The following is a 12,248-nucleotide window of genomic DNA, read 5'->3' on the forward strand; positions in this document are numbered from 1 at the left end:
TTCATTGATTTTTGGCCCTGCAGTCATAGGACAAAAAAAAAAGAAGAGTGTGTGGGGGGGAAGGGTTGTGGGTTACAGGTTGTTGTAATAAGTCATAAATCCAGTGTCTTTATTAAGACCATGATTTTTACTGTGCTGGAAAGTATGAATTTAAGCTCCCAAACTCATCTTTTGAATGTATTGGGCAGGTTTCCTTTGAGGTTGAGGCCTGAGAGGACAGGTATGGAGTGATCATATGGTGTTGTTTTGTTTTTACTGATGAGGAGATTTTCATACACTTAGTCTGTAGTTAGGCACCCAACTCCTGCTCACTATTAATGTAACATACTGGCTAAGGATGATAATTCCCTTTCTACTGGCTACTCCACATGCAGGATAACAACCTACTATTGCTATTAGTTAATGATCCCACTTCTTAATTAAGTAACTGATCTGATTGTGTATATACACTTGTGTTAGTGCAACATTGCTCTCTCCAGTGAATGGAATAAATACACCTCTTATTATCCTGGTCATAATATCTCTTTACTAAAATAGGTGGGGCGGGTGGCAGAGGAGAAAAGATGGATCCAAATATTTTCTCTATTTTTTAATTTCAATTTGTAATTTGATGAAAAATATCAATATTTGAAATACAAAGAATTTTGACCCATTCTTGAGTTTTCTCTGTCTTTCTGGGTCATGATCAATCCAGTCCTCCGCTCTTTCTAAAACAAAGAAAATCCATTGCTAATCTCTGAGATAACAAACTTTTAAAAAATGTAATAGTGTTGTAAATAAAATAATACATATTTTAGCATTTTTACTAATGTGTATTTTATTATTTAAATATACCACAAAAATGAGCAAAACAAAGCAGATACAAAATAGTTACAGCAATAAACATGATGATGATGATGATGATCTCAAATATGCAGGTGTAAATCTAGTGTAGCTCCACTGGGACAGGTTCTCCTTTCAGTTACTCAATTGTAAATCAGAGTAACACCATTAGTTTTAATGGAATGACTCTGGAATGATGCCTGTTCCTCTGAGTACGGAGTCTAGCCTTTAGTACTTTACTGTACTATAGCACTAATCATATAAGGAACTCCAAGTCATTAATCAACTACTTCTTGGGATCTTTAATCAAGTCTATACAATGGCCTCCAGCCAAACTTTATATTTTCTCATTTAACATAATAAAATACAACAGAACTTTATATTTATTTTCGCCATTAATATAATAAAATCCAGGTAAGGCCATGAAAATTCAGGCCAAATTCTCCTCTCATTCACACCATTGTAAACCAGGAGCAGTTTTGTTGAAGCCATCAGGTCTGTTACAAATCAGAAGTAACTCCATTGTGAACTCAGTAAACATAATCTAATTACCAAGCTGGCTTGTAAAACAGTTGATTATCTTTTTTTACATTAAAACTGTTAAAAAAAAAACAAGCAAAAAGCAGAATTCACTGGATTTTGTTTAAATTAAAGGTTTATCAAAATTATGAAAAAGTGTTAAAAGTTAAAAGTCTTGATTAATCTTTGCTATCATTGTGGGAAAATGATCAGCTCTGTAGCTGATCCAAACCCAAAATATTTTTATGAAAATTCTTTGAAATGTATTTTTATTGAATATATAATTTACAATAAAAATGCCATCAAAATATAAGCATACTGAAAATTTTGACTAGCTCTGCTTACTATACATGCATAAAGCATTTTCCTCCACAGTTTCTTTATGGCTCCTTTCACCTCCTCATTCCTCAAGCTATAGATCATGGGGTTCAAAAATGGAGTCACAGTGGTATACGGCATGGAGAACAGTTTCTCAACAGGTAGAGAGTAGATGGAATTGGGTCATAAGTACATGAACCTTGCTGAGCCATAGAACAGAGTCACCACTACCAGGTGTGAGAAGCAGGTAGAGAAGGCTTTAAGCTGACCCTCAGCTGATGGCATCTTGAGGATGTTGGACAGGATGTAGATGTAAGATAAAATGATTATCAGCCACAAGTACCTGAAACTCATTCAAGAAAGTATCTCCACAAAGTAGCTCTAGGAGCAGCTGGATTTCACAGAAGAAGTGATTGATGTGTAGGACACAGAATGAAGAGCTGAATATAATGGTGGTGTGCACTAGACTCACTACGGTCCCCCACACATACAATCCCACCACCAGTTTCCAGTAAATACTTCTGCTCATAATGGCCATATAGCACAAGGAGTTACATATCACCACGTACCGGTCAAACACCATTGCTGCCAGAGGAAGCACTCTGCAACACCCGCAAAAAAGAAAGAAGAATATCTGCATAGTACATCCCATAAAGGAAATGCCATTCTTTTCCACCAGCATGTTCTCCAGCATCTTTGGGATGATGACTGACATTTAGCAGATCTCCAAGCAGGGCAAATGAGTAAGGAAGAAATACATGGGAGCATGAAGGTTGCCATTGGCATTTATTATCACAACAGTCAGGGTGTTCCCCATCAAAGTGAGGATATAGAGAGATAACAACACTATGAAGAGCAAAAGATGGAAGTCATGAAACTCAGAAAACTCTAAGAGTATGAATCCGCTCGCAGCAGTGTGGTTCTCTAAAGACATTATCTATCTATCTATCCATCTATCTATCTATCCATCTATCTATCTATCTATCCAGTATAACAGTTGCACTGCAGTATCGATTTACTTATATGGCCCCCATGGTTATTGTATCCTAGACTTATCAAGTGTTTTAATTGTATCATCCCTATTTAATGATAGTACCCATTTACATGCAATAAACTGGCTTAATTCATATGACTGTGTCTCCTTCTGGTAAAGAAGTGAGTCCATTAGCCTTCTGGTATGACTCTTGCCCCACTGTCTTTTACCTTTATTTCTCATTTTTGCAACCTTTCATCAAAACAATGAGGATGGGGTTTTCAAAACGGACTAGAGGATTTGGATGCACCACTCCTGCTAACTGTGTCTCTAAATCCCCCAGGCAGCTTCGAAAATCACAGGCTATAATCTCTGTATCACATTCTGCCTTAAGAGACCCTAGTTTAAATCAGGAGTAACTCCATTTAAAATAATGGAATCACACACGCAAAGTTGGATTAATGAGGAGGAGAATAAATCACTATAGTTCTCCTGTGTCCTTGAGATGCTTCCTCTCCTCATTAGCACACTCAGACTCACTGTGCAAGTACAAAGCAAGGTAAAAGAAAATTGTTTATGCGTTATTCCAAAGCTATAACCTATTTTCAAATTCACTTCACTCATTTTTCTAAATCAGTGTGTTGCCATACCCAGGTGAGGTGTTTGGCTTTCCAAACAATCAATATGGTCCACTTTAATGAAAAAAAAATATGTGGCTAATGAGTTTCATTCCATGCTCTCTTAGAAACTTATTGTATGACCTTTGGCAAATTGCTCTTAACAACATCAACAGAAAATGGGAAACTTGTATTTAAGGTGCCCTACTTGGCCACCATACTACAGAGAAAGGTTACTGAGGGAGAATCCCCAAGGTTTCTATTGCTAAATTGCTAGTGGAATATAATAAAGATATCGGTTCCACCTAGCTGTTACCCAAAAATAGGCTCTAGTTCTTTATTTCAAAAATAATTTTGACTGATAATACTGATGTTTATTTTGCGCATTTTTTTTTATTTTCTCAGTTTAGATTTTCACATTTGTGGGAAATTATGGGAGGATCAGAGAGTAGGGGGTTCAGATAGACAGATTCAAAAAAATTAAAATATTAAAACTGTGAAAACACAAATTGTTAACTTCACATGTCAAAATAGATAAAGTAAATACCCTGAAATCAAACTCTAACAAGTTCTCAAGCAGGGTTTTTTCTTACTTTGTCTATCTATAAATATCAATGAAAATATTTTTCACTGGTTTGCATGTATGCAGCGAAATTGATGTTTGCCAACAGATAATGAACCTTTTCAAGCCTATCAATAGATCTTAAAGTGCTTTACAAAGGGTGTCATTATTATGATACATATTTTACAGATGCAGAAGCTAAGTCAAAGAGACTGGTCCCAAGGATGCCAGTGGTAAAACAGAGATTAGAACCCAAATGTCCTATGTCTCTGGCTAGTGCTATAGCCACACTGCCACAGGCAAATAAGCTTATTGTAAGGCTACACAGATGCATACTGGGATAACTGTGTGGGTTCTAATTTCTGTTTGAACCATTCAGGCCTGGGGTGACATTGGTTTAATTATTTAAAGTCTAGAGTGAGATAATACCCAAAACAATAAGGTAAATACCAGAGAAACTCTTTACAGCAATAAATGGAGCAATTTCTTAACTAGGTGGTATGGTTTATTGGTAGCTAATATCCTAATTATGAGAAATGAAGTAATAATAGTAATAATAATTAATAATGGTTGGAGAAGGATAAGAGAACTAAGTATTACTGCTGCTACTGAATAGCTAGAGAGAAATCCCAACACTACTGAAATCAAAGGAAAAATTCCTATTGACTAAGAATGATAACATCATAGAAATGTAGGGCTGGAAGGGACCTTCAGAGGCCATCTAGTCCATCCCACCACAATGAGGCAGAACCATCCCTGACAAAGGTTTGTCCAACGTATTCTGAAAAATCTGCAATGATGGGGATTCCACAACCTCTCTGGATAACCTGTTCCAGTGCTTAACTATCCAGAGTAACAAAAGTTTTTCCTAATATGTAACATGGATCTCCTTTGCTTCAGACTAAGTTGATGCCTTCTTGTCCCACTCTCCATGGACACGGAGAACATTTGGTCACTGTCATCTTTATAACAACCTTTTGCATATTTGAAGACTATCATGTCCCCCTTCAGCCTCTCCTCTTTAGACTAAATATACCCAATTCTTTCAACCTTTCCTCATAGGACATGATTTCTAAGCCTCTTATTTTTGGTGCTCTCCTCTGTGCTTTCTCTAATTTGTGCACATCTTTCTTAAAGTGTGGAGCCCCAAACTGAGTACAACTCTCCAGCGCAGACTCACCTATGCTCATTATAGAGGGACACTTACTTCCTGTATCTTACATATGACACTCTTGTTAATAATCCCAGAATGACATTGTCTTTTTCACAACCTCATCACATTATTGGTTCATGTTCGATTTGTGTTACACTAACCTCCCCAGATGCTTTTCTGCAGTACTGCTGCTCAGCCAATTATTCCCCAGTTTGAACTGGTGTATTTGATTTTTCCTTCCTAAGTATAGTACTATGCACTTCTCTTTATTGAATTCCATGTTATTAATTTCAGACCAAATTTTCCATATGTCAAGATCATTTTGAATAACAATTCAAGGCTCTGAAGTGCTAAAAGTCTCTCTCTGGTTGTTGTCATCCAGAAATTTTATAAGTGTACTCTCCACATCATCTTCAAAACTTTTAATGAATACATTGAATAGTACCAAACCCAGGACCCACCTGATACATCCTTCTAGTTTGACAGTGAACCACTGATTTCAGTAGGGCCAGGATTTCACCCTTAGTTATTATATAGCACTTTCATCCATGGATCTTAAAGTGCTTTTCAAAAGAGTTAAATACCATTATCTACATTATAGAATCATAGAATTGTAGGATTGGAAGGGACCTTGAGAGGTCCTTTAGTCCAGTCCTCTGCACTCAAGGCAGGACTAAATATTATCTTGACGATCCCTGACAGGTGTTTGTCTAACCTGCCCTTAAAAATCTCCAATGACGGAGATGCCACAACCTCCCTAGACAATTTATTCCAGTGCTTAAGTAGCCTAACAGTTAGAAAGTTTTTCCTAATGTCCAACCTAAACCTCCCTTGCTGAAATTTAATCCCATTGCTTCGTGTCCAATCCTCAGAGGTTAAAGAAAACAATTTTTCTGCCTCCTCCTTGAAATAACATTTCATATACTGGAAAACTGTTATCCTGTACCAACATGTTGTCATTATGCAGATAATTATACTACATTATGTAGATCACGATACTACATTATGTAGTGTTGTGAGGATTCATTGATTAATGTGTATGAGGACCTAGACCTTAATAGATGTATATTGCTGTGAGGGCTAACGTGGAGAAGCTAGAATGAGCTCATGTTTTGCAAGCAATTAAATCTGCACTCTTGAAAAATGGAGATACATATTTTTCACAAGGAAAACTCAGGAAGCCCCTTTCGCTAAAAAAGGTCTACATGCAAATCTTGGACTAGTAGAAGGATGCATTTCAGTAATTGCCACAAGACTTAAAGGAAATTACAGAGTTTAGAAATAAAAGAACTTGAATTCCTGTCCTGCCTATGTTACTGAGGGCCGTCAGTTATCATTACAATTTACACATACAAATGAATTTTGCCCTACTATGCTTCTGTGAAATCAATCGTTATCATTCCCTCAGACCTGATTTACAGATGAGTAAACTGTGGATCAGAGACATGGTTAGTTTCTCACAAGACATAAGTATGTTTGGAAAGATCATTTTCATCAATAAATGTCGATCAATGTCAATTTCACTGCAAATGCACAAACCGAGGAAAACATTTTTTCATCAATAACAAAGGAAATTTACAGATAGGCAAAGTAAGTCTAGTGAATCCCAGTGTCTACAAACTAAGTTATCTAGCTAGCTAGCTCTTGGCAGTTTTAATGTGTTAGCAGTTTTACCTATCCATATAAGAAAGAAAGAAAGAAGCATTGACTTTAGATCAAGATTCTCACCTATCTATGGAACCAGGAGTTCTACCTTCACTGGCTTCAACTCATTTAGTGATGGATGGGGTGAAGACTTTTTCAGATTTCCTTAGGTACCCTAAAGACACAACCTCCAGCCCTCCCTGATTCCTGAACTACTTCTAAACCTTATTCAGTCAGGAACAGGAGTACGAGGAAGTAAGAAGTATCCACCCTTTTTGCCACTATGTAGGGGCTGCCCAAATCTTAACTCTGAGTGCCCTGAGAGTGAAGGGCTTTTGTTGCTACTAGATGTTTATCTTTGGGCAACAGGAAGGCTAATTAGCATCTACAGTGCTGAGTACTGCCTATGAGCACCCTAAGCTCCCTTGGCTGTTGGTTTTGGGTGTATTGAAAAATTGGAAGTACTCATCTTTTTCAATAGTAGTTCTTTTTCCAAGGCAGATCCCTTACATTGGATTTAAGCCATTAGAACTCCATCAGGCTCCAAAGTGTTGTGTTCTCTTGATTTACACTGGTGAAAGTGAGAGAAGAATGAGCCTCATTGACTTTTGTGGCATTACTCCAGTTTCTAAATTAGAAATGATTGAAAAGTGAATCAACCCCATTGACCTATGGAATTACCCCTGATTTACACTGGAGTGATGAGAAGAGAAACAGTCCCATTGATTTCAACTGAGTTGCTTTGCATTTACTCCAAAGTAATTGAGACCATGATCAGGGACTCAGGGCATAAATCCAAATGAAACTAATGTAGTTTTGTGCAAACCAAAAAAGTCTGCTTCATTTTGTTTCAGCCTCCCAGCATTTTGACAAAAGCAAGGCAAAGGGATCCCAAAAAGCCCAGAGAAAGAGAAGCTCTCTGATAATCTTTAGCCTAATAGCTTCAGGAATCCACTGAGAAAATCCTCCCTGTACCGGAACATTGTTACTAGTGTCCCTCCAAATCTACACCAATGGAACATCTAGAATTGGTCAGGAATATTCCAACAAAAATTTCTGTCAGAAAATACCTAATTGTTATAACCAAAACTGGGGAAGGATCAGTTTTGACACATCTCCTGATTCAAAACAAAATTGAAAAAAAAAATTTAAAATTGCTAGAATGTCCCATTTTGATATTTTTTAAATGAAAAGTTCCAATTTCTGGATTCAAAATGATTTTTTAATTTAGAAATTTTAGTTAATTTTTACAAAAAAAAGTTTTTAAAAAATTAAAGGTCAAAAAGAAAACAAAAATTGTTTATATTATCAAAATGAAATGTTTCAACTGGCAAATTATTATCATTATTATTATTAGTTCAAAATTGTGAGAATTTAACTTTTCCTCTTGATTAAAGATGGAATTTTTTCATTTTTTTAATTAAAAAAATGGGATGGGAAAAGCATTTCCCACCCATCTCTAGTAAATCCATTGAGTTTGGTGATATTACTTCAGAATTAACCTCATCTCTATGAGATCAAAAGCTGCAACTTAAGGAGTTTCATTACTGAAGACAAAGAATTGAACCGGAGACATTTACAATTAATCCATTTTCTTTATTCAACAGAACCTTCTTCACTCATCATTCTCCAGAAGGCGCCCCACATCTCCTTGTTCCTTAGGCTGTAGATAATGGGGTTTAGCATGGGTGTGATGATGGAGTAGGACAGAGAGAGTACCTTAGCTGTATTTGGTGAGTAGGATGACTTGGGCTTCAGATACATAATGCAAGCAGAGCCATAGGACAGCATCACCACCAGGAGGTGTGAGGAACAGGTGGAGAAGGACTTCCTCCTGCCCTCTGTTGAGGGCATCCTCAGGATGGTGGAGATGATGCAAACATAGGACATGAGAGTCAACATGAAGGGGAAGGTGACAACGAACAGAGCCATAATGAAGACAGCAATTTCTTTGCCAGAGGTGTCTCCACAGGCCAGCTTCAGCAGTGGAGGGATGTCACAGAAGAAATGGTTAATCTCATGGGAATGGAAGAAGGGTAGGGTGAACACCATGACGGTCAGACCAAAGAATATGAGGAGTCCACCGAGCCAGGATCCGGCAGCCAGTCCTGTGCATACCTTTCTGCTCATAACCACTGGGTAGTACAGAGGCTTGCATATTGCGACATAGCGATCGTAGGCCATTGAGGCCAGAAGAAAACACTTTGACCCAGCAAGGAAAAAAAAGAAAAAGTTTTGCACAGCACAGCCAATGAAGGAGATGGTCTGATCTTCTGAGAGAAGATTGGCCAAAATTTTAGGGATGTTAATTGATGTGTAGCAGATCTCCAGAAAGGACAAGTTCCTGAGGAAGAAATACATGGGGAAATGAAGGGCAGGGTCAGCCAATGTGAGGACAATGATGAAGAGATTTCCAGCCAGGGTGATCAAGTAGGCAGATAAAAACACCGAGAATAATAAGTATTTCTGTCTAGGTAGATTGGAAAATCCCAGGAGAATGAATTTGGCTGGTACTGTGTGGTTTCCTGCTGCCAATCCTTTCACATTCTCCATCCTGCAGAAAAAAAAGGAGGAAGCGACCTCAATAGGGCAAAATGTTCAAAAATAGTGATCTTAATTCTGGTTCAGATTTCAAACACTCCCAAGTCTGAATCCTTGGTTTTGATTCAGATTCTTTTTGACTCTCCTTGATTAGGTATTGAACTGTACCTTCTTTTACTTGGCCCAGATATTCAGCTGGTGTGCATTGAATTGAATGAGGCCAGACTGACAGCTAAGCTGATTTACAACAATTTAGCATCTCTCTGATTAAATCAAAAGGAACTAGTGCTGATTTATGCCAGCTGGAGAGTAGGCCCTGCTGACTCCAGTGGAGCTACTCTGATTTATAACAACTGCAAATCTGGCCCCATTGATGCCAATAGCGCTATGGCTGATTTTGCACCAGCTGGGGACTTGGCTTATCGATTCCAGTTTACACCAATTGAGGAGATGATCCTCTGTTCCTTTTATGTCTTGTAAAGGTCCTGAGGCAATTAAAGCTCTGAGTATATAGCAGTTAATATTGTATTATAATAAAATAACCATTAATAATAATAATAATAGTAGTACAATAACAAAAATAAGAATAAACTTTACCCCCTCGTGGAAAAAGTATGTATGTGAAGACATTCAGTAATGTGAAATCAAAGGGGTAATTCTTTCCGATTCCTACACATGGTGACATGCAGATTGGAACTTCAGAGAGAAAGAGAGAGAGAGGGAGAGGGAGAGGGAGAAATTAAAGAGATAATCCACCACATATTCAAGGAAATGTATAAAAAATACTGGGGGAAAATGTATGTATTCCATTGTGGGGTAATTCAGTTAGAAATTACAAATAAAATGACCAGTTTTCGTTTCATTAATTTTTTTTGCCCACACTATTTTTTTTTTTTTGGAAAATGTTAATTTCAAATTTCCATATTACCCACCTCTTTCCTTTTCTTTTAAAATGTATTTTTCACCCTTTTCTTCCTGTTAGGAATTTGATGGAAATTGAAAAGAGAGGAAGTGGTAGGGAAAAATATTTTCCCTCCCCTTTGAAAACTTTTTTGTATATCTTTCCTGTAGAGAAAAACCAAACATTTTTTTCCAGTGGGAAAAAGTAAATGAATAGAGAAAATCAGCTTTTTGTGCTTTCCTTAAAAAGTTAAATTACTCTCCTTTTTCAAATGGACTAAAAGGAGGAGAAGGTAGAAATATGAGAGAAAATGCTGATTTTCTCATTTCAAAATATAAATATTTGAAATATGCAGTTACCACTAGAATATACGTCAGCAACTTAAGGGTAACAAACATCACAGGTATGTTATAGTTATCCCTGCAAAAAAGCATTGCAATCCTAGGAAATTAAACTAGGAAATTAAGATTCCACTGAAAAGGAATCCAGATATGTTAAGGTATGGAAATACACAGTCAGAGGACTCAAACAACTTTAACTGTACTGTGTAGATGCCGTACAGTAATTAGATTCTTATACTTATTTGTGTTCCTGCAAACACTGAAGCAATTTTACTTACACAGGTTATCTGAAGCCTTGCTCCCTTGATTCTGCTCCAAAGAGCTGACATTAGAGGTGTGCAGTGAGGAAACCAGTTCACCAGGAGGAATCTGGCAAATTAAGGTGTAGGCTCTGGATCCCCTGAATTCTGACGGACTCATTTGGGCTGGTAAAACACTGCACAATTTTGTTGGCTGAAAATCGGCTTGGTTTGGACTTCAGAAACTTCCTTTGTCCCCGATAGAAACCAACGCTCTATGAATGTGGTTGTGCCAGTCCAAGCCCTCACCTCTTAAGCGTTTTTAGGTAGTCATTGTTTGATTTCATTTATGTTGTACTATGTAGATCAGTGTTTACGCTGCTATGTGATCATCACATATTAACTTTTGGATTTATCTACCGGGGAATATTGTTGATTCAAACTGCTTAGCGACATTCTGACAATTGAATGATCAAAATCTCTACTGTCATCTACACTAGCAAAGCTGTACATTTACATGAAATATAAACTTACATGATTCAGAAAATATGCCATCCATCATGTCTGAGGTATTTTATTTTTTGTTCTCAATTCCTTTTTATCTTTTTTTTCCCCATTTTCCACTCTGAACTTCCACAACTTTGAAAAAGTTACTGAGAGTTAAAAGAAAAAATGAAAGTCTGATACTTTGCCATTCAGTAATTTTTAAAAATTTGAGGATTTCTTTTTAAATATATTGCATGGCAAAAAGTAAAAAAAAAAAAAAAATAATAGCAGGGGAAGAATGAGGGGAAATATAACTATTCATTGTATTGCACCCAGTGGTAAAAAGGAAAAAAAAGAGGAAAAAACCCCAAAAATTTAAATGTAACATATTCATTTTAAAAAAAATTATCAAAAATTTGAAAAACTGTAAACATTTTCCTGATAAATGGAAATAACTTTCAAATATTAATATTTTCCCGCCAATTTTAATCACAAGTAAGCAGTGAGAGAGAAAACAACCTAAAAATATTGCAAAATGTAAGTAAGAATTAGCTAACAAATGCTTAATAAAGCAAATCTCAAAGTAAAGGGAGGAAATAAATCAGGGAAAATTTCAGGTGAATATTAGGTAATATATCCTGACAGTGAGAAGGACCAGGCTGGCTGTGAAAGTGCTGTGCTTAGAAGCCAGTAATTAGAACTCATTGGCACAGGAAGCTGTTTGGGCCAAAAACTTAAGAAGATTCAAAAAGATATTTGACTTTTCTATGAAAAAGTCAGGAATGTTTTCTTTTATTGAAAAAAGAAGACAGTCAGGGATCTGACAGTCTTCCAATATGTCAAGGATGGTTATAAAGAGGATGGTGATCAATTGTTCTCCACGTCCATTGAAGGTAGGGTAAGAAGTCAGAGCTTGCTCTGCTGCAAGAGACATGTAGGTTAGATATTTGGGAAAGAAAACCTATTGATAAGGTGGTTCAACATTGGAACAACTTACCAAGGTGAGCTGTGGAATCCCCGTCACTGGAAGTTTTTAGAAGAGGTTGGACAAACACCTGCCTAGGATGGCCTAGGCATAACTGGTCCTGACTCACCTCTGGGGGAAGGACTAAATGACGTCTCAAGGTCCCTT

General features: G+C 37.0%; 1 protein-coding gene across 1 annotated transcript; it reads right to left on the bottom strand.

The window, feature by feature from the left end:
* Positions 1–8,204: 8,204 nt before the first annotated feature.
* On the bottom strand, positions 8,205–9,161 carry LOC116831096 (olfactory receptor 10A2-like). Its single transcript, XM_032790854.1, has one exon. The coding sequence runs from the start codon at positions 9,159–9,161 to the stop codon at positions 8,205–8,207; it is 957 nt and encodes a 318-aa protein (XP_032646745.1).
* Positions 9,162–12,248: the final 3,087 nt, after the last annotated feature.

The sequence above is a fragment of the Chelonoidis abingdonii genome, chromosome 13, assembly GCF_003597395.2.
Source record: "Chelonoidis abingdonii isolate Lonesome George chromosome 13, CheloAbing_2.0, whole genome shotgun sequence".
Lineage (NCBI taxonomy): Eukaryota > Metazoa > Chordata > Testudines > Testudinidae > Chelonoidis > Chelonoidis abingdonii.

Coding starts and splice junctions, on each gene's coding strand:
- LOC116831096 (XM_032790854.1), bottom strand. CDS start 9,161: ATGGAGAATGTGAAAGGATTGGCAGCAGGAAACCACACAGTACCAGCC.